General features: G+C 38.6%; 1 protein-coding gene across 1 annotated transcript in view; it reads left to right on the top strand.

The window, feature by feature from the left end:
- Nucleotides 1-24,304, top strand: part of gpc6a (glypican 6a) — a gene marked incomplete at both ends in the record, with an annotated part of 189,960 nt that overhangs the window by 137,591 nt on the left and 28,065 nt on the right. Inside the window, 3 exons of the mRNA XM_083900937.1 lie at nt 15,184-15,314; nt 18,850-18,993; nt 22,083-22,112. Coding sequence (XP_083757063.1) covers nt 15,184-15,314; nt 18,850-18,993; nt 22,083-22,112 — 305 coding nt within the window. The remainder of the gene's footprint in view (nt 1-15,183; nt 15,315-18,849; nt 18,994-22,082; nt 22,113-24,304) is intronic.

Genomic DNA, 24,304 nt, shown 5'->3' with positions numbered 1-24,304 from the left:
CTATATATACGCCTGCGCTTATACCTTTTCTTACTGTAAAACTCCAAACTCAACGTCCACGTCCTTAAAGACTTGTCCGTTACATTGTAAGATTCCTGACGCGGGACAGACGCCGCGTTTTTTTTCTCAAACATTAATCAAACACCGAGGACGAGGAGTGTGAAGTGTGGTCGTCTCGGTAACAGACATGACAGGAGAGGTTTGAGCCTGTCACAGTGAAGCTGAAGGCTTGATGACTCACTCAGCCCAGTGGAAATGATCTCTTTGCATCAACAAGCACAAGTATCGTTTCATTGCTAATCGCTGATGGCTGCTGCAGAATCTGCAAAATGCATGCTTTTCGATACGTGTGACAGGACCATGGATGTATTATATGAACTGGATAGAGCACCGCCCCCTTTGCTTCCGTTCATTCCTATGAAGCTGCTCAACCAGCACATATGCCAAAAAAACGTCACTCTGGGAAATAAGATTTGTCTGGGCTTTTTATGGCCTTTAGGAATGTTTTTCAAACATGAAACTCCATGAATTAAAAATATAGAATATAAAGATCTATAAAAGCCTGTGTCTATGTCTCGAGGTGTCATGTAGACACTTTTACAGGAGTCTCGGAAAATTTTCTGTTGCAGTACCCACAGTGGCCACCATGTAAACATTGTCTTCAAGGCAGGGGGGCGCTGCTCTATCCTGTTCATATTATACATCCATCGACACAACTTACGGCTCACGCAGCTACGCTTCCTATATGACCTACGCTATATGGTACCACAGTTCATGTGGTAGTGTAGTGATGTCATTTAGTGCTCAATAAAAACATTATTATACACAATAACAGTAGTATCTTGCATTGTAATCGTTATTTATGTTTGCCTATAGGAAAATCACATAATGCAATGTATTCGTCGTTATCTTAATGAGAGCTTAAAGAGCTTTAGCTTAGCTTAAAGCAAAGGTCTTTATCTTGTTTCAAAATAAAAGTGTTTGTTTTAATATGCAACAATATTTAGTTGACACTCAAAGATAATGGTATAAAGAATCAATTTAAAAAAACATACAGAATTTACTTCTTTTTTTTTGATTGATGGGTAGGTACTAACCCAGAATTATACATATTAACATAATAATTTAATAATAATTGACATTGTTACATTAAGATTATGGATTAGAATTTCTTGCAAAAATGTAGTTCAAATATTTAACGGTCAAATTTGTCAAATATTAAAAAATATTCTAAACTCCCTACATGAGAGCCAGTGAAAGTCATGCAGGGTTCACAACGTTTGAACTACTGTAATGAGATGCATTCAAAGACCCTGGTAAATTGCATCACATCAGAGGAGCAGCTTCAAGATGCATTCAAGGAACCTTGTAGATTTCATAATTGCTGCAAACACTAAGGCTGAAAACAACTATTCTGATAATCGATAAATCGATTTGAGCGTTTTTCAACTTTTTAAATGTGAATATTTTATGGTTTTGTCGTCTAGAAATAGAAGTAAAAAAAAAAAAACAAGATACAAAAGGAGAGACTGGTATTTTCGCCACTACTTCCTGCAAGAAATTAAATGTGTCATCTCAAATGTCTGCCCTAAAAAGGCAACGTGTGAGAGACAGCAGAGCAAATAAGGTCAAATATTGTAGATGTAAACACAGAAAAAAAAATCCTCATCAAAAAGTATTTGTTAGTGTTATTCATGAGCTGAAATCCAGGTGCATGACAGACCTCCCCAAAGACTCACTGATGTGTCGGCAAATTGCTGAATATTTTGCAACTTAACTTTTTCACCTCTTCCAGCTACTAAGTGGGGGAGGGGAAGCAAAATTACAAGAAATGATCTCTGACATCCTTTGGCAGAATAGTTTTGGCAGTGTTTGTGTTTATACAGAGAGAAGCTCTTAAAATAACACTGAAAGGGTTGAGGTTTGTTTGGAGCCCGCGACTCAAACTGTGAGATTCTTCTGCGTGAGCAGTAGTGAGCGCATATTTTTTATTTTATTTTTTTGCTTCTGATGAAAAGTTAGTTTCACCAAAAAAAAAAAGTGAAGGATGTTGAGTGTTTTAACCTCCTGAAGGATATGGAGACGGTTACAAACCTAACGGGACGATGATTGATGGGAACAAAGTTCCCTTGCATTTAACTGATTAAAAAAAAAATGACAGCACATCTGCGAGTCATACGGGACACGGTGGACCTTAAGTAAAAACATCAACGCATTAACAGAGACTTAATGTGTTTGTAATCGTTTTTCGTCCGGGGAGACTGAGACCTTCAAAGAAAGGTCAGAGAGCTCGGAGGTTTTGTTGTGACAGAAATTAATCCGTGGCTTTACTCCCACTCAGGCTCACAGGTTTTTTTTATTGTTTTAAAAGCATCTGCAGATTTTATTTATTTATTTATTATCTATTATCCCAAACACCAAAGGAGCTGCTCCGTCGCAGGAAAACAGTCTAAAATAACAATGGAAAAATTAAAACAGAACACTGCACTGTGATATGACTTTACTTGAGATTTGCTAACTTCTTGCTGTCACTCACCTTATAAAGAATATTTGTGACACAGTTGTATAATTATGTCTTTGAAATCACGTGAAATGGCACAAAAAGTATATCGGACTGATATCGGTATTGGAAGATACTCAAGTTTGTTATATTGGACTCTGTATCAGACACAGAAAAGTGGTCGATTTGAATCCCTCAGGTATAACTACTTAAATATTTTTATCAAATATTATATGCGGACATTACATCAAAAAGTATTTTTCCTCTTAGAGACCACCGAGCAGAAGTTAAGGAGCTGGCTTTTATTTTAGCAGGAAGTGCCGCACACTGTTCATATAAATCCACTGGGCAAGTTGTAACTCAATAACAGATCACATGACACAATCACAATGTCAACATCATTTTTAGCCACATCTAGGTAAAGAAAAATAAGGATTTATTTGCATACGCAACAGACACAAAACACCTCTTAAGGAATAATTATAATTAATTTTTGAAATCGAGGAAATGATCCATTTGCCCTGATGCACTTTGACAGTGAGCTGACTTTATTCAAAATACAAAAAATTACCTTGAAATGACTTGAAATGTTCTATGATAATAGTCAGCATCACCCTGAACAATGATCCGTTGAAAATATTTGCAAAACTCTTAAGGAATAATTTAAATGCATTTTTGAAATTTAGGAACTTATCCATTTGACTTTTTTTTTTTTTTTTTTTTTTTTTAAATAACCAGTGAGTTTTTTTTTCTGAACAACCAAGAGGATTTTTTTTTTCATATATAACAATTTCTTGCTTGAATTATTTAGGTAGCTTTTCATAAAAAAAAATCAGCCATTTTTTTTCTAAATTGAAAAGATATACATTTCTCATAAAATAAGTAATTCCTGCTTTGTCTTCTGAAGCAACCACATTAACGGACAAAGGGAAGCTTTCGTATCTATTTCCGTTTAGTTTAACCCGCTTTTACTTTGATTTGATCTTCTCTTCGCAAAGATGGTCACAGATTTGACCTTTTAGCAGTCAATAATTCATGAGCGACAGTTTGTCAAAACAGGAGGCCTCACTCGTCTTGAAAGACACTGAAAAAGTCGTCCTGTGAGCCGGACGTATTACTTTCAATGTTTACACAAAATTGGAAATGTATTTTTCCATGAAACACTTTTCTTGCTAATTAAAAAAAAAAAAACCCAGCTGGTTTGTTTGGATCTTTTTCCAGATGAATGATAAAATGTTTCCAGCAGGTGAATGCTTAGTCGAGTGGCTATTTTTCATCTGCAGTCCCTGTACAGATGCAACAGTTGCACCCTGAGTACTAATTAAGTCTTGTTCTCACCAATTACCTACTGCACTTGCACACACCAAGTAAGCACAACCCACTGCTGCTGTCTATGTTTATCATTTTATGTATGTTGACATGTTTTTAGATTGTTTTTAGCCATTATCCCGTGGATCGTGTTTTCCACTCTCAGCGTCACATACACAGGTTTCATCTGCCGAGATTCCTTCCACGATTAGCGGCTACAGAACGCGATTCAGAAAGAACACACGGAGCAGTGACAGTAGCAACAAACGGCTCCTCTGCTGCTGTATGAATTTAGGTGACACACACGCGGTCGCAGAACAAAGACGGTGCAGATGTTTTTCTCACATCTTGTTAAACTTGCAAACGAGGCTCTGTGCTGTTGATGAATGTGCAGCGACGCATCGATCGCTGCCCGACATGGTGCTACTCTCCACACTGACAGTGCAGGAGCCATGTTGTTTTGTTTTTGTGTTCATTTAGAACAATCACATGAATTACTACAGAACAGTATTAGGGCCACAGTCAAAATTCTGACTTTAATCTCAGAATTCTGACTTTTCTTTAATCTCAAGACTTCTGACTTTAATCTGAGACTTCTGACTTTAATCTGAGACTTCTGACTTTAATCTCAGAATTTCAACTTTAATATCATAATTCTGACAGTAAGCACTTTTTCTGATGTTTACTTTAATCCCAGAATTTTGACTGATCTCAGAAATCTAGTCTGACTTTTTCTTTAGTGTCGGACTTTTGACTTTAATCTCAGAAATCTGATTTTAATCTCAGAATTATGACTTTAAACTCAGACCTCTGACTTTTTCTCAATATCAGAATTTTAACTTTAATCAGAATTTTGACTTTCATCTCAGAACTCTAGTCTGACTTTAATCACAGAAATCTGATTTTATTCTCAGAATTATGACTTTAATCTCAGAATTCATGCTGTTTTTATTTTTGTATTTCATTTGTTTTACATGTGGCCCTAATACTCATCATTTAATTTTTTTTATATATTTTTTTTTATTCTGTTCCAATTTTGCATTTGTATACTTTATTTTAGGCATGGCATCAAAGCACTTCTGAGTATTTCAAATATTAATCTCCCGTAAAGCAGAAATAAACAGCTCTCCAACATGACATGTTTTTATTGACATTTTTATAAATTTAGTTTTTCTCATTTACAGTTCATCAGAGCCAGCTGAAGAAATAATTTTGAGGAAATTATTGCCACAAATTCCACCATGTGGAGAAGCCTGACCACTGGCAGTGGAAGTTAATCAGTTGTCACCAGTGATTCACGCAGAGCGTCTTCAGCTTGTGCGTGCAGACATTTTTCTCTTCGTTCCATTTGGTCTGACAGATGGTGAAAGTTTTTTCATTTGCAACTCTGAATCATTGGGAGGATTTGGGACAGTTTTAGTTGTGGGCGCCTCAGTGGCAAATTTCTCTCTGCTTTATGTTAATCATTTCCAATACAACAGAATTGTCCTCCCATTAGCCCTTATGAACATTGGAAGTGAAATCACTGCAATGGCAAAAAATGTTGTGAAATGGAAAACATGGAGCCAAGGCAAGTTCTCCGATTGACTTTGTTTAAAAAGTTGCTTAACCCTTTAACACCTAAGCCTCAGAATGTATTTGTTTTCCTTATTTTAATCATAAAAGAACCAGGAAATGTCCTGTAACAAAGTGCTTTTGCCCATTTTATAGTAGAATAACTATACATATCTATATTGAAATAGTGTGTGTATTAACAGTTTAATTTTTAATTTTATTGAGAAAAAACACCATGGTTGTACACAAACACCAGATTTGGGGTGGTAAATCTGACATTTGAACAGTTTTAAACATATTTAAAATAATATTTGATGAACATTTGATTAGTGGTTTTGTCCAAAAACAGCCCCAACAAAAAGAAACCATGTTTTTCCAAAACTCTCCTCTCTGGGGACAAAGACTGTGATTCGCCGGCTTCCTGCAAGCATGAGTGAAATGAACGTAATAACCACACGTTGACTTTGACATGCAACTTCTCAGCTTTCAGAAACTGTTGGAATTTTTCTGATAGCACAAAAACTGTGCAAACACAAACTACGGTGATGTCGTCTGCGATACAGGGTTAATTGTTATAATTGCGACATCGCAAAACACCAGAGGGACTGATATTTGATCTGTGAGAATCACTGCTGTGGGGATTGAAACTCACGACCACCCCCCCCCCCCCCCGCGTCAGTTTCCCAGCCCCCTTTTATCGTTGAAGAGATGAACTGACGTCGAGTAGCTGCGAGTTCACATAATTGGTAAAGTGCTCAGCCACTAAATCCCGAAGATGAGGTCGCACGAGACGGGTTTTTTCGAGAAACTTCCAAAGCCTGACTGGACCATTTCTGTTCTCCGAACTTACGCCACACTTGACACTCTGATCCTCGCACTGACTCCAGAGCAGCCATGCACAGCCCAGTATGTTTTTTTTTTTTTTTCTTTGACTTGGGCCGGTCCGGCTTATGTGGTGTGAAATAGTCCCAAGATTTTTTGACCTCTAAAATCTGAGAGTAATCCAGGGGCAGCCACTGAGAAAGAATGTTACATCTTTTTTTTCCCACTTATATAGATTCTCTTGTCATTATATTAACTTTACAATATTGATATATAAATTCTTACCCATCGCAGACAACCTCGATTAAAATCCTGCCAAGAATATCCCTGAAAAATGTTCCTCTTTGCCCTATTTCTGTTAATTTAACTGTCACATACTGATGCATGTGCACCGCAGATATCCTTGAGATATGATTTTGTAAGGTAAGGTTTTTAAAGGAATAGATTAAAAGCTGTTACTGCTTTCATACCTATACTAAGGATAAATGTACTCTATTTATTGACATTTCAGCACTACATTAAAACACTGACTAAGAATTTGAAGTAGTTGATTGAACAAAAAAGAAACCTTAAATGCTCCTGAAAACACATTTGTTTCTCGGCATGTTCATATACTATGTGTTGATTTGTCACGTATGGATGATTGTGTTTTGCCCTAAAGGAATCTGCAGGTAGTTTTGTTGGAGTCATTGCAAAAAAAAAATTAAAAATCGTTTTCAGTTTGAAAGAAGAAAATAGCCAAGCATGCAGCTGCGTAGCCTGAAGCAAAAAGGGGAAAAAAATAAATAAATAGTGGCACCATTGAGCTATAGCAGTAACAAAAGATGGCGATCAGTCAACGGATGGATGCAGATGCTATAAGAACTGATTCTTTTTTGTGACTGTAAGGGAAATGAATGGTTTCATCATGACATGGGAACAGATGTTGACACAAACTGTATGTTACCGTCAAAACTTGTGGTTCCCAACCATCTTGTCCAAGATGAACCAGGACCCCCGACCTGAACCCCTGTCCACGCAATACACCAGCAATAAAAATAAAGTGAATAATTACAATAATTTTTTTTGCAGTGTATTTGGATAAAAACAGTGGTTCCATAAAATCAAAACCAAGGTAACTCACGATCAAGTTCAGAGGTCAGAGATGTGTACATTTAAAGGTAAACCAAATCAATTTTTAGTTTTAATTTGGGTGATACCAAGTTCTGATTATCCAAAAAGAGTGTGTAATTGGAATTATCTAAATTTAAAATATAACATTAACAACATCACAACTTCAAAAGCTCTGCGTCTCCTCATGTGAGACATTGTTGTGCTTTAGTGTAACATTAATGAGCAATAATATCTGACACACGTAAATTAGATTAGATTAGCCTTTATTTATCCCACACCGGGTCTAGTCTAGTCTGACTTTAATCTCAGAAATCTGATTTGAATCTCACAATTCTGACTTTAATCTCAGACTTCTGACTTTTTTCAATATCAGAATTTTGACTTTAATCTCAGAATTTAGACTTTCATCTCAGAAATCTAGTCTGACTTTAATCACAGAAATCTTTTTCCACGTGCTTTAGTGTAACATTAATGAGCAACAATATCTGACACACGCATATTAGATTAGATTAGACTTTATTGATCCCACACCGGTGGAACAAAAAAGGCCAGAGAATAAGCATCACAAAAGATTATAGAGAAAGAATATGAAAACAGCAAATGAAAAATGGGAACAGAATAAACATTTTTAAACTGTTACAATCAGATAAAAAGAATATAAAATGTAAGAGAAGATATTACACCAATATTACGTATTAATCTTCACTGGGACCTTTATCGCCTCTCTCTGTACTAACTTAATCTGATGCTCTTTAACATTCATGGATCTACTTCTTTTGATGATAATGTGACGGGTTTAATTAACACAGCAGCATTTATTTGTATCGTTGTGGAACATCACATGAGACTTTGACCTGCTGTCTCATCATCAGCAGCAGCAGCAGCTTCTGGAGCTTCTTCTTATCTACAAAGCATTTTTTTTAATGCTTTTCTCATTATTTTCTGCTCTGAAGTAAAATGGACTTTGGAACCCTAATGTCCATAACATTGGATATAATATATTGATCCACTCATATGTCAAAATGAATTTGATATCCGTGGACAGAAAGTAACCTGTCCCATTTTGTATGGAAATTGAGGCAAAAAATGCATCAAATGTCTTCATTTTATGAAGGTGAAAACCTGAGTTTGTTGATCAATGGCACGTTTCCTGTGAGGCTTTAGGTTTTGTGAAGCCAGTTCACGCAAAGATCTTCGTAGTACAAACACGCTTCGCCGCACAGCCCTCTGGTAATTGGTCTTAAGTAAGAGTGATGATCATTGTGTTGCTTTGTTGTTGGTACAAAGACAGAAACAACAGGTACCTTTTTTCCATTATGTCATGTTTTTTTGTTTTTTTTAGAAGCTTGTACCAGAAGTTCATGCTGATGCTGCCAGGAAAGGGCAGAAATGTTGCGGATAGACATTGAACTATGCATTTACTTCATTGGTTCTCAAAGTGCGGCCCTTGGGCCAATGGCGGCCCGCAGAAACATTTTTGGCGGCCCGCAATGAATTACAGTTGATAGTTTTAATCCAGGAGCTACTAAGCTTGTTAAATGTTTATTGGATATTACTGGATACAGACCAATAAGTGTAAACTGTAGAACTGAAATCTGGTCATTAAAATTATAAGGTTTTTTTTTCCTTTGGGCGGCCCTCAGTCCAATGTTGGGTTCCTAAATTGGCCCTCAGGTATCAAAACTTTGAGAACCACTGATTTACTTGATATGACGCAACTTTAGTTAAGATGGTAAGTTGTTGTTCTCAGTTGTCAGTTTTTGAAAGAGATGTTTTGTTGTCAATAATCATTATAGATATTCATGCTGCAACTAACTGTTATTTTCATTGATTGATTTCTGTCCTGATTAATTGATTAGTTGTTTGGTCCATAATATTGGACAAAAAGTTGAAAGAATGTTGATCAGTGTTCTTTCAAACCTGGAAATGATGATGTTCTCGAATGTCTTGTTTTTTTTGTCCACAAACTAAAATTATTTCGGTTTTGATGATTTATTTGTTTTTATGGGTCAGAGAAACCAGAAAATATTCACATTTAGGAAACTGGAAAATCATAGAAACTGAAAAAACACTCAAACCATTAAATCGAATGTAGGTGTCATGGAAATGGCCACCCTAACTGACATCATGACATCTGCATCAAATCGATCAGTTTCTTTTCTTTGCTAAAGATAAAATCATTGTTTCATGTTACAGCGACGGGAGTTGAGCTTTTGCTTTCTTTCTGTCGCTCACACAAACCCAAACAGCCGACACATCTGATGTCAATTTGTATCGGATACAAGCTCCAAACGGAGATCAACATGTCGATGAGACACTTGTACAATATGAAGCAATAGTATTTTGAAGTTAGCCAATGGGCGGTGCCCCCATAACAACAGATGGTATGAGCTAAACCAAGTGCATAATTGAAATAGCCTGTGAACATTATGTGTCGTTTTCCTGACGCCGTCCCCTTCTCCTCCCCATTTTTTGATTTATATGATTAGAATCGATTCAACTTTGAGATGTTTTTCATCAACAGAGCGTCTTTCTTTAAAAACCTGTTCCGCCGTAATATAAGAAGTAATTTAAGACTGGAGAAGTAACTCTTTCTCACAGGCTGATTCATACTCACACTCCATCAAATATTCATTAAGCCTTGTGTGGAAAAAAAAAAAAATGGGTTGTCAGAACTTTATCTGAGGATATCATTAAGTCTTTGAGTCTTTTGTGGAATGAGAATCATCACCCCCTCCCCCTCCCTCCCCCCCTCCCCGATACACTCCCGTTGAATCCTCGCTGAGGCTTTTGTTGTGGTTACATTAGAGCTCTGCTCTGCTAAAGATAGGCAGCTGAAGTCTTCACAGGACCCAGGTTGTGCCTCTCCAGTGACCTCCAGCCGGATCCTGATGGAAATCTAACCAAGCATCGCGCACAATTTGAGGCTGAGGAGTAAACAAACAAGAGTGTTTTTCAAAGGCAAAGACACGAGGCAGATGAAGGGGGAGCCTTTGTGAGCCTCTCTTCACTCAATGCCCTGTAACAGGTCAAGATCACAGCGTACACGTCCAAACACACGGATATATTTATTTGTTGCTTGTTAAATAAAGAACATTTGGGGTTGCTGTCCTGCCCACAACTCACAAAACAATTCAATTTCCAAGACACTGAATTTGTTTTCTGCTTCTTTTTTTTGCATCTGGAATAAATGAGAACATTTTTTTGTTACTCCACACATAAAGCTCACTGTTGTGGACCAAGCAGTCAAAGGAACAAAGGATAACATAATAAAAAGGATTTATTGTCCGGGAAGTCAAGATTCCAAGTGCAACTCTGGGCCCAATAAAAGAGCTCAACGAAACAAAACAAAAATACTGCTTAACAAAACATGACATTACCTCAATGAACTGACAGGGAAGAAGTAAAACACTCATTAGGAAAAACTCACTTTTATCATGAACGTGGCATTGATCTGCTCACTTAAACCTTTGCTCTTTTATTCAAATGATTTCACTGTGTTTTTAATCAATTTCACAAGCCTCACGTGTGATCTTACAATGTACGTAAAAAAATGCCTTCTTGATTCATGTCATGATCTATATAAGCCTGAAATAACAATAAAGTACTAACCCTGTTATTTAATCTAGTCTAATCCAAGTTCAAATCACAGCCAATACCAAGGGTCTGTGCGCCAGCTTTCGCTAAATCTGTTGTTGACTCATCTCTAATAACTCGTCAACAAACAAACCACATTTGTATACTGTTTGTTTCTCTCTTTTTATGAGGCTGGGTTTCAATGTTAGCTGTTGCACTATTCTGTGTGGCCCCTGGATATTATTACAAGTTAATTAAATACCCTATTCAGACAGATTAAAGTAATTGGTTTTAGTTTTTTTTGTTTTTTTTTTAATTGATTTTTGTGTTTTATTTTGGTTTCCTTCTTGGGCTACAATACTCATCTCGTGATGTGAGACATTTTAATTCAGTTATTCAGTTTGATTGGTACATTGAGTAACCTGAGTTTCAAATAAATACTAGAGAGGGACCACCCATACATACCCTGAAAGCTTCATATTAAAGCGGACCTAGACCGGAAGTTCCAATTAACGCTGTTTTTTAGTGTGTATCTGCGTCATTACTTGTTTACGAAGCCCTGAAGTTTCGAAACAAACAGTTCAGCCACTGCTGAGAACGCTGTGTTTTATTGTAATCTCGGGCTCAGCGAGATCTCGGAAAAAACCTGGTCCGGTTACGTAAACAGCGGTTTTCCTGACCTGAACAGCAGATCCTCCTGGTCCGGGCACTAGTCCGGGCACATCCGGTTGCGTACATTGAACCGCAGAAGAAGAATAACGTCCGTTGTGGAGGTGTTTCATGAGCGACAGTGTCTTCTGACTCTGGGTCAAAGTCAAAAAAGGGACTGCGGCGGGGAGTCGTGACAAAGCTATTTTTAGACATTGTTAAAACAATGTTTTGATAATGAGTAGCAGTGCATCCACCGTTCCAGAGGGGGGAGCTGCGCCTCTGAGAGCGGGTGTGCTGAATATGTCACTTCCGGGTACTGGGCAATCACAAGACAGTTGAGAAGGCTCTACGCTGGCCAATCACAACACTGGGGGCTTCTGGGGGTGAGATTTATGTCTGAAATATCGCGGCTCAGCACAGCGTCAGAAAAGTAGGATTTTGGCACTGAGTGCAGCGCTGCTCTTGTGTCTCTGCTCCAGAGTGGATCTTGCCGCAAGGCTTTACAAGGTTTTGATAACGTTTTGTGACGAGCCAAAACTTACCGAAATACCGTTGTTCGCCGTTGTGTATTGAACCGAACAGGACGTACCAAACTGTTCGGTAAAATACCGAATACTGTTGCATCCCTACTAAGTACACAGTGTGTCCTCTAAGTGTCCTCAGACCCAATTAGAAAAACCACATTTGGAGGAGCTTTGTGGACACATGTGGCCACATGACTGAGCTGCATGAAGACTTTATTGGATTATAGACAAGCGATGTCCTCTGACCTGCTGAATTCTTACTTCTATATCACAATATTAACATTGAGCAACACATGATTTTTCTCTCATTATAAACATCTTTAATTCACTCAGCTCCTTTTTTTCCCTTCCTTTCTGTAGCTGTCACTCACACGAGCACAAACACACAACAGCAGACTCATCTGATGTCAATTTGTGTTGGATTAGAGCAGACGTGAAGGCAGATCGTGTCACATGTGGTGAAAGGAGACACATCTGTGGCATATTTGAATGCCAGGTGTGAACAGTCGTTCACTTAACACTTATCCCTAAATAACGTCTCCCCTTTTTTTTTTTTTTCTCCCAACAAATCCCTTGAGACAAATGTTAATTCCGGGTCTAAACGAGGACATGCAGCAGTTTATCGTGTAAACATGTATTTCAATGACAGCAGATTTAAGTCAACAGGGAAAGTCAATGTTCTGCTTTTTACCAGTGTCACAGCGGGGTGCAAAATAATTTGGCTTCACCCCCGCTGAGCTGTAATAGAGGCCCATAATCACTCCCCATCAAAAGTCTAGTTATAATAAGTAATGATTTAATGGGATATACTGCCTTTCTGTACTGCTGCAGGATGACTAATAGCGTCTCCGCTTCCTTTTTTTGCAAGGAGCAGTCCCCAGGGGTGCAAATATAAGATTTTCCTGATGAGAAAATAATGTCTCCCTGTCTGCAAATGCTACTGCTCGGAGATGGAAGTCTTCTTGATATCTCTGCCCTCCCACTTAACCCGTGCTAACCCCTTCAAACAAGACTTGTGGACTTTTAATTATTTTTTTTGTGAACTACAGAATGGAATGGAATGAAAATGTCAAACACAATTTGCGTCCTCTTCAGTCCAACTTGATCCGCCGTGACATCTCAGCGCCGGGAAGAATGAAATCAAGTTAAATGAAGAATTGTGCGACTGGCTGCATAGTCACTTTTAGTTTTTGAGTCGCGCGTCAATGGAATAATGTTTTGTTTTTGTTGTTGTTTCCTGCTGAATTTCAACGTTAAGTAAAGTAAATACTTGTAAATACTCAAAGTAATTGCATTTACTTGGCTCGTTCCGACTCTTTATGGCCACTCAAAGCAGTTAACACTGCAAAGTTTCACTGAATTAATTTCCAATTGAAGGGGACAATTTGGCATTCTCGGTCTTACTTAAGAACCCGCCCTGATGTGGACCGGAGCAGCTGCTGCACTCGCTCGAAACTTCTTGTTGCTACTAATTGTAGTTAAGACGTAGGTAAATGATGTGCGATGTTTTGCGGGTTTGTGAAATAAACCAAGGAACAATGAAGACAAAGGACTAAATCAATCAGTCTCCTTATGTTTGGTCGTCGTTTTAGAATACAAAAAACAAAACAATGTGTCCGAGCTTCTTTTATGCCTATGGCTGCTGAAAAGCATCATTTACTCATAATTTTCAACTATGAGATAATCGTATTCTTTGATTTGCTTTTAAATCTGTTGTTACTACCTGTACTTTGATATGAAATGCATTCATTTTCCTGTGTACTGTGCTGTTTCTTGGAGTGGAAGTTGACGTGTTAGGGACAAAAAAGCGACATTATTTGCATGTCGTCGTGGTTTCTTCATGGAATTTGCGGCCCACAGAAATAAAGTGTCTTGAGATGGAAATACAAAGAAATGACTAAGCATGGGATTTGAATACTAATGCAAATTAACGAGAAGTCTAGTTATTCTCTGTCTGGAGAAATTAGGACATGCAAATCAACGTTTTTTTGTTTTATGTATGAGCTATTTGCAAAGAAATTGAATGTTTGACTAATCATGTCGACTTGTTGTTGCGCATCCTCTTAACAAGCAGTTCCTCTGTGTTTCCATTACACTCTTGTGTGTTACAGTGTTGAGGATTGAGGTAGTGGCAGTTTGAGTTTGGCAGGCGACACACTTGGAACCACGAGTGTAAAATGGACGTATCGCTCTGGTTCGACACCAGACGGTGACTCCAGTGGTTGCAAAAAGGACTCGGTAGAGAATAAGCTTCTGCTCGCTTTATTTTTTTACGTTGGGTAAACATTGTGCAGAGGGGCTAATGGTCTAAATCACTACTTTATGCCTTTTGAATTGAACACGTCAGTTTTGTGTGGTACGCAATTTGACGACAAAGCACAACACAAGTGGACTTTACTGTGTTTGACAGATATTATTTACCAATTTGGCGCAAGTTGCAGGTGACGTTTGAGAGCTAACGTGTTTTGTTGTTGTTTTTTTTCAATTTTATTGGTCAAATCCTGAAATTCACATATATATTCACATTATATACAGTATAAGGTTGGCACTGTTGTCATAACTGGTGTTTCACTCCATCCCACTCCTCTACTACCCAGTTGCAAGTGTTTATCCTGTCAAACTGCTAAATGACCACTTCATTCTTTATTGTCCTGCAGTATAATCCACATCTGAACCTTTTCATGTGAGCTTATTGGTTTTTTAAGCCAAATGTGAACCTGTTGTAACTGCCTCACAGGCCACATGGTTGGTGTAGTGGTGTGCACTCTTGCCTTTGCAGAAAGAAGACCTGGGTTCAAGCACCAGGCCTTTCTGCACGGAGTTTGCATGTTCTCCCTGTGTGTGTGTGCGGGTTCTTCCCAGCTTCCTCCCACAGTTCAAAGACATGTAGATTTGGGGATTAGATAAATTCTGAGTGTGCGAGGCGGATGGTTGTTATATGGCCCTGCAATGGACCGGCGAACCGTCCAGGGTGTGATCCAACCTATGTCAGCTGAGATTGTGTAGGACAAAGCCGTAGAAAATGTTGTGATTCCTCCTTGTCTTTGTCCGTCTTGATGTTAAGCCAACGCAGATGTGTAGTGTCTCTGCTTTGACGTGTGTCTCTGTGTGTGTGTGTGTGTGTCCCTATAACAGATGCCATGTTACTGGTGGCAAACAGACTGGAGGGACCCTTCAACATTGAAGCAGTTATAGAGCCGATCGACATCAAGATCTCTGAGGCCATCATGACCATGCAGGACAACAGCATGCAAGTGTCAGCCAAGGTAACAATGGCTTCAATCGTTTTGTTTTTCCTGGTCGTTTTTTCATTAAAAACATTACAGGCAGTATTTGACAAAAACTGTACGTAAAGATTAGTTTCATAATCGATCAGTTTCTTTGTACATATTCACAATATAGGAGGTCGAAAAAAAGAAAGCTTGTTTGGATTATTTAAAATAGAAAACACTCAAACCACAAAAAATTAACCTATTCTCATTTGATTGAGTTCATGGTCTCAATCACCAGTCTCTTATCTTTTTTAATACAGCATCAGCATAATGTCCATTTTTTAAATTACACTTCCATTTAGAATAAAACGGACAATAAAGCATAGCATGTAAAACCAACATCAGAAAAAAAAAGAAATCTCCAAGGCAGGCACTGATTTTTAAACAATTGAAATGCCTTAAATATAACGGCATGTTCATGTTCAACCCTTCCAGCCTTACAAAACATTTATCGGGCTCTTTTCTGATGAAGCCTTGAGGCCGAAACGCATCTGTGTTTGTTTGTTTTTAAAGTGTTGAACACGATTATGTTGTTACATTGAGGACATTTTAATTGTCTTGTTTACTCCGACTCAAGCCCATGTCCTCCTTTCTAGGCAAACTGGTTACCAAGTGCGTACCGATGCCTTGTTTCCATTCGGTTTGGAACGGTAAAGGCTTGTGTTATAATACGCTGTCGCCCAATCAGCTGTCTTTCTCCACTCAGTCTGTACCGTACCATTCGAGTCTGTACCCCAAGGGGAAGGGTTGCCAAAAATGGAACGTTTGGGGCCAGTTATTTTGGTTCCATTCCTAATGGAAACACAAAAAGAGCATGGACCATACCAAAACCGAATTGGTGCAGCAAACACAGGTGGAGCTACCATGGAAACCATTGACAAATAAGTATAGGATCCATTTTGTCACCCCAAATAATATAACCCTTAAGGGTGAAATTCTGAAGAGTTTTTACTTTGAAAGAGTAACAGGATGTGCTGTGCTTAGATTGTAGATGTAGATGTAGAACCTGAAACTGTGAATAAATATCATTTTAATTATATATATTTTAAGCAGTATGGATGCTGAACTGGCCCAATATTCAGCCAACTTAACAACCTGAACACAACCTTAATTGCAGACGTAATCCAACTGAGACACAATCCTGGTCTACATGCTTCCATGTCTTGTTTAGGAAAACAATTTAAGTATAGTATATAAAGGTGTTTTTAGGCTTTTAGGAGAAGAAACTAATTACATTTACTCTTTAGCCTCTATAAAGTTCAAATTACAAATCTACAAAATTCAAAAGCGATGGAGTGGCGATCTGTCCAGGGTATGACCCTTTCCTTGGTAAAACATGGACGGATGGATGGATATCAGAGAGCAGAAAAAGAGAGCTTTGCATCCCCTTATACTTCGCCGCATATCGAAAGTGAAAATGATCTTGGAAATTTAATTTCTTTTGGAAAATATGACATCTTTACAAACAATACAACTCCAGATGGCCTCATTATCTTATTATGTTATATCTTATGAGGGTGAAAACAACACATTACTTTAGAAAAACATTTAAAATGTGTCAAAAACCAGTTTATTTTTTTTCCAATTCAGCTTTTTATAGTGATGCTTTTTTTTTTTTTTTTGTATTCCGCCCCATCTTTGTGCTACAGTTCCAAAGGTCAGTGTGAATTAGATATTGCATTCTCTCCCATATCTGGAGCGTATTGCTACAAGTCACAGGTTGAACCTTTGTCCATGCACTTGATGCTACAAGGCTATGCTTGGCTGAAAGATTACTCTGAGATTACAATACCCCCCCCCCCACACACACACACACACACACACACACACACACATTCACATTTCAGTATGTGTGTGTGATTATTCCTCAGTCGACACACTTGGCAGAATGTCTCCGTCCACTCTGCATCGTACTCTCGTTCTTGGAGCACGGACCAGTTGCTTGTTTCATGTGCAGGATAATGAAAGTGTAATAAAAGTAAAAATGTATATAAATGTAAAAAAAGTTATAAATATAAAAGAAAAGACAGCCCTCTTGTCCTGACAGTCATGTAGCACATTAGAGTGCTCCATCACACACTGTAGCCAGAGGCCAGCAGACAAACTAGACAGGAATCCCAATGAGCTTTGCTGTTTGGAGGTAAAAAAAAACCTGGAGAGACCAAGCCATCTGAAAGCTATCTATTGTCTCAATGAACCTCCGTGAATGACATAACAATTAGTGTAGGATTTGAAGAATTATAAATTTTTCCTCTCTCAAAACAAACTCAGATTATTATCGAGCTCCGTGTGCAATCAGTGCTCCCAATTCGCACTATTCTTTGATTGCACAGTTCTTATTTGCCCCCCGTACATTGTCGCTTCTGATTTGATTTGGATCCTTTTAAGTCAAGTGTATCTTGTCATATGTCCTTGTTTATTGGGTTTTTTTTAAAGTGTGTTTTTATTGTTTCGGTGAAGCTAGGTACAAAACAGATTTCCCCTTAAGGTGCAATAAAGCCCTGAGCTGGAGTTTATATTTCAGGAAAGTCTGATAACTCTACTACAACTGCTGTGTTGGTCTAAGAATATTGGTCCTTCATATAGGGTAGGATTAGTTTTATACCTAAAAAAATATGTATATGTTCAGTTATAGCCTATTGTTTTTTCTTATGAATGTGTTTCTATTTGTAGGCATGTTGGTGTGGAATTGTGTTTTATTTATACAGTAGGGTTCTGTGTTGTATTATAACAGTGGCTTTATATGCAATGCACATAATAAAATATGTATTAATTTTTCCCATCAATAAACTGTATACAATAATAGAGAGACAACAATATTGGTTCAGTGGTTCCAGGCTGGCCCACGGTTGGTGTAGTGGTTAGCACTCTTGCCTTTGCAGCAAGAAGACCTGGGTTCCTGGGTTCGAGCCCAGTTTGGAACAACTTCGGAACAAGGGCCTTTCTGCAAGGAGTTTGCATGTTCTCTCCGTGTGTGCGTGGGTTTTCTCCGGGTTCTCCGGCTTCCTCCCACAGTCCAAAAACATGCGATATGGGGATTAGGTGAATTGGTCACTCTAAATTGACAATAGGTGTGAGTGTGTGAGTGAATGGTTGTTTGTCTCTATATGTGGCCCTGCGATGGACTGGCGAACTGTCCAGGGTGTACCCCGCCTATCGCCCAATGTCTGCTGAGATAGGCACAGCACCCCCCGTGACCCTCTGGTGGAGGAAAAAGCGGTAGATAATGGATGGATGGATGGATGGGTTCCAGGCTGGCACAGAAATATTCCACTGAACAAATTGACAGAGGCTTTTAAAGGAAAATTGTCAGTGGTGCAGGCAAACTACAACTTTTAGGGGATCAAGACGGACGTGTACACCACAAAGAAAAGATTTCAGTTGGCTCTGTGGAGAGCTCATGCAGCTTTGGACTACTGATAAATAGGGCTACCTGTTCTGGACTGCGATGGGAAGCTAAAACTAATGTTGCATGAAAGTGACAGCAATTTCTTTCAAAAGCAGAACCCTCGCTTGCTCTTCTTTGTAGGTTTTTCAAGGGTGTGGCCAACCAAAGCCAGCGGGGATTGGCCGATCTGTCCGTGGCATCTCGGACGTGTTCAACTCTCGCTTCAGGCCCTACACGCCTGAAGAGAGGCCGACCACAGCGGCAGGAACGAGCCTGGATCGACTGGTACGTACTGACACCAGACAAGATCGCAAGGCCGATATCACTGATGATTCGATGAGAGAGAGAAAAGAAAATGGTGGAAAAACACAGATTTAGACTCAAAGTGAAATGAGGCTCTTACAAAGAGATAACGTCAAAGAAAACAGACCTCGGGTGAAACCATTTGTAATGCTGAACATAGATGCTGTGCAATGTGTTTGGGAATTTCAAAAGAAAAGTACATATTACTGGAAAAGGCAGATCTGGTGACAGCATGCTGAGTTATGGTCCAATGACCAGCAGCTCAAGTCCAAAGGCCAGAAAAAGAACAGAGGACACTGAAGAAAAATGTCTCAGTAAATCTGTGCTTAAATATTCCCCGTGGAGCTGAGACTCCACTGCAGCACTGAGAGGGGAGGGGGTGAAAGAGCCCTGTTCCAGAACTTGCACTATGTTGAGAGTTAATCATGAGGAGGCTAAAACTACTTGAGCAATCACCCACCAAACTTTGGGCATGATGAAAAGTCTTAAGACATTAATTGTGGCTATAAAAAGATTTATTGCACCACCCACTGCCACTGAGACACGTAAAAGAGTAGTCGGTGTCAAGCTCCAGTACAGAGCAAACTCCAAGTAAAGCCTTGAAGTTGACAAGAAAAAAAAAAATATATACAGCAGGTTCCAACTCAGGCTTGGACATTAAATATCAAATATGTGAACATTGCATGTTGGCCTTCAGTGAAAGTCTAAGAAACCAGCTAACTGTGGATTCATGCGACGAAAATTACAACAAACGTTTAATGTAAAACTTTCCTGCTGCTTTGAATTTCCCACCATCTCGTCATTATTATCATCAGACTATGTTAAAGTAGACATATTATACCATATTTCTACAAGTTAACCTAGTTTCCTGGTGTCCTAATGAACATGTCTGTGACATGCTTTGGTCAAAATACCTTCTGGATGAAGCACCACAGCAGTTCAATCACCCTGACAAAACAGCCCTGTTCAGAACGCTCGCTTTTGAGTGTCTGTCTCTTTAAATGAAAATGAGACACAGGAAACTCAGCGTCACTGAGGCTCCGACAGCTAACAGCAGTTAGCATTTGGAAAAGCCATCAGTCCCAAATATTATAAGTATTAGTATAGTAGTATATTACATATATATTATAGTATATTAGTATTAGTATAAGTAAATATAAGTATTAAAATGATAAAAAAAAGTTGATTTTGCATAATATGTCTCCTTTAAATAAGTTAAAATAAGGACTAAGCTCTACTGAATTTCCCTCTCAAATGAATTTGTCATGGTTCAAGTGCAGCGACAGATTCCGCTAAAAAGACATTTCAGACTGTTTGTCTGTACTTTATGTCGGGACATAATAATTCATAATGTCGTCAATTAATCCTTTGGTCAAACCATTTAACAAATGCTCCTTAATGTAATCCTTTCACAATTGGCGAAATCCACTTATTAAATAAAAATCTGCTCCTTTGAAATAAAAGGTAAAAAAAGTAGATAATCCTCGGGGCTGTATAAAATGTGTGACAGGATTAAAATGTAAAGTATGCAGGAGCAGATAAGTAGATTAAACGCTGGGGTGTACGCTCTCTGTCTGTCTTTATGAAATCATCTGTACTCCCCATATTCTGAAAATACTGTTCTGAGAAATAAACATATTCAACGTACTACAAAGCCCCAGATCCTTTAAAAAAAAATGTTGCTCAGGAGTGCAGCGTGTGTTCACACGCATGGTTTTGAAAACTCTTAACCGATGCTTCCTTCCTCGCTACATAACATACACATCAAGGAGTGTGAAAAAGAAAGCGACTAAAAGGCAAAAGCACAGTTTTGGAGGAGCTCCACAGGTTTTTTTGGGGAGGGATGTTCAATAATTCATGTTTTCATGCTCTCAGTCCAATTTAGTGTAAAAGATGAGAAACATTTTCTCCCAAAAAACAAAATCTGCCAGGTTACACAGGGTGAGAGTTCCACGTATGATCACATCTCATCTCACACGTCTCATCTCTGTATATCTGTATGTATATTTTATTCATGACAGATTTTTTACGTCCAAGTGTAACGCACATTTAAAGCTGCAGTGTGTAGCTTTTGTCGTGAACAAAAAACAATTTAATATTTATTTGCTTGATGCATCTGCATCTGAAAACAGGCTCTGTCAAGCAGAACTATCAGACCTGACTGAGGGAGTGTTTGTATGTATACAGCAGTGGTGCAGGGGTGGACCTTGACAAAAAGCATTTATCGTGTCACACTGCTGAACGACCAGTTTTTTTTGAGCATTAGAATTAATTTCTGAAACTTTTCATCGGCACCTGCTTTTGGCTCACTTTACTAACTCAGCGTTGCTGTTGCCTCCCATCTGTCTCGACTGTGGGAATGTCACCGGGCGTCACGAGATTTAAATACAGCTTTACAGAGGAAACAGAGAGAGTGGACCTGAATTGACTGCACTTAATAATACACAATAAAATGCCACTTCAATCTAATTATCCTCATTTGTAGACCCTATTTTTGAATTTGGAAATAATAAGGGATCCAACTCCCGATTTTTTGGTATCCACTTCCTTTTCCATTATGCAGCTCTAACACGACTCAGCTTGGCTTTTTTTTGCATTTCCATTAGTGATAGTACCCGGTACCTGGAGGTTTTTTTTAGTACCTGCTCTGATGATCTGAAGAAAAAGGTTGATACAGCGCTTTACATCCCCTGTTTTGTTTGCAGCCGATGGATCAAAACATTCGTGTTCCGTTAAAGCCGCACTCACCTGTTTCTGCGTAATACGAGGTACTGCACTGCTGTGTGTATGTGGATTGATCCAAAAGCAGCAGAGTTTTTATACGAATTCCATGTCAAAGAATTCATGGTAATTAATTTAGTCGGAGGCACTAAATCTCGCAGTGAAGTGAACGCTGGTGATATTTCAGCAGCGCCGTGTGTCATTTAAACTTTTCCCTTCACTAACTACTAACGACATTCTTTTTGCCCCTGTTCTGTCTCTGTCTCTCTGCCTCTCCCTCTGTCTCCCTCTCTCTATTTGTACGACGTCCAATTAAATCTCTTTCTTCTTCATTTCTCCGCCGCTCTCAGAGGGTTGTCTGGAGGACAATGCAACACAACGTAAGCCCTCCATTCCTCCTCTTGCACTCACCGTGTCGTCTGTCTTGTGGTGTTTTAATCATTCCGCTCACAGAACTCCACTTCTACACATTAATTCAAAGTTCTTATCGATTGCTGTTGTTTGTGACATGTCTCTTTATTTACTTTGGTTGAATTATGGTTGAGGTTTTTTTTTTTATCTCCTGCCTGCAATCACGCTCTGAGCGACTAAGTGTGATACATAGAATAGTCTTTCTTCATTCCTTTTGCTGTTGGAAAATTATACATATTAGCAGCATTGTGGTTACGGTTGTTATTGGAAACTGCACATTAAATGACTGTTAAGACAAAAAGTATAATGGTTTAAACCAGTGTGCGAAATTCCCCTTTAACAATCGGGGGGGTCCCCATCACCCATTTGTTGCACAATACTAATAAACACAGACCCCCCTCTATTTTGCACCGTCCTCTTAAGGAATCATTTTAATGATTTTTTGAAAATCTGGACATGATCCATTTGCCACTTTGACAGTGAGCTGACTTTCTTCTCAAAAACAAAAAGTATCTCGGAATGACTTGAAATTTACCATGATAATAGTCGGTGTTGCCCTGAACAGGGATCCGTTGAAAATGTTAGCATATCTCTTAAGGAATAATTTTACAGAATTTTTGAAAATCAGGAAATAATCCATTTGCCATGATACACTTTGACAGTGAGCTGACTTTCTTCTCAAAAACAAAAACTATCTCAGAATTACTTGAAATTTACCATGATAATAGTCGGTGTTGCCCTGAACAAGGATCTGTTCAAAATATTTGCATATCGCTCAAGGAATAATTTTTATGAATTTTTGAAAATCAGGAAATAATCCATTTACCCTGATACACTTTGACAGTGAGCTGACTTTCTTCTCAAAAACAAAAACTATCTCGTTATGACTTGACATTTGGGTGCAGCCAAAATATTTGCATTAAAAATATATTTTGCAGAGTGCAAATCATGTTTATGTCTTGAAATCTTTTGGCATGTGGCGCCACCTACCGCCGTCTACCAATCATTGCAGTCAGTAGAGTCTCAGCTGCCGAGCAACCACGGGTTGCCAGTTACGAAACCTAAAAGACCTCGTAAAGGTACCTCATATGGTACCTTTAAGTTTTAAATAAGGTCACTAAAGATTCGGTTCACACCTTTGCTCACGGGGTCGTGGGGGATGCTGGAGCCAATCCCAGTTGACATAGGGCGAAAGTCAGGGTACATTCTGTACAGGTCTTCAGTCTTCTTTTGCTTGCATCATAATTCCTACCTCTAGTCAAAGCACCATGTTATTTTCACCCATATTTAGATGTTTTATTTGAATGTAAGCATGTAAGCGTTTGAAGGAATTTGTTGCAATCACCTACAGTCTAGGCAATCTGATGAAACATTTCTTTTATTTTCACCAACTCTATAAACAGGCCTGAGCAAAAAGTATTAAAAATGTTTAAAACCAGGATTGAATTTCTGGAATTTGCCAATACGTCACAGGTCAAAGGTCACTTGGCTTATTTTTATGAACAAAAATAAAAATTTTGTGACTTCTGCACAATTATTGCTAATTGCTTTCAAACACAACCGACTCCAGTGTACAGAGAATGGTCCAAAATAGAGAAAACACGCCATAAGCGACACATTTCTGGGCTTCGTTGATGCCAGAGGTCATACCAAATGCTGGCCAAACTGGTTTGATGTGAGAGAAAAGCTACAGTAACTCAAATAAGCACTTGTTATTACCAAGGTTTGTAGAAGACCATCTCTCATCAACAGCGTTGAAAGACCACACCTGATACCCCTCCTGCCACCTGTCCGTGTACCTCACAAAGTGGCTGATGACGGATTTATTTTACTGGAAACTCTCATTGGCGTAAAAATAAAGTGAGACTTTGACAAACAATCACAATAACAGCCAGTGACACAATAGCAATAAATACAACAATCAGACAGTAAGACAAAGAATAAGGCAGCAATACACAATATTGGACTTTTTGCCAATATGCCTATACATTAGGGTTGCGTGGGCCGATTACCGATTGTATACCATTGTATTTTTCACTGTTGCAGCAGATGTTGATTTTTCCACATTTTCTTTCTTCATTGTGCTATATAGGAGAGGCTGCAAACGTAGAAGTGAAGGAGGCAGCGGATTATTTTAGTCATTAGTCATATGTGGGGGGGG

Source organism: Microchirus variegatus (genome assembly GCF_963457635.1).
Source record: "Microchirus variegatus genome assembly, chromosome: 14".
Taxonomy (NCBI): domain Eukaryota; kingdom Metazoa; phylum Chordata; class Actinopteri; order Pleuronectiformes; family Soleidae; genus Microchirus; species Microchirus variegatus.
This window is presented reverse-complemented; position numbering and strand designations above follow the sequence as displayed.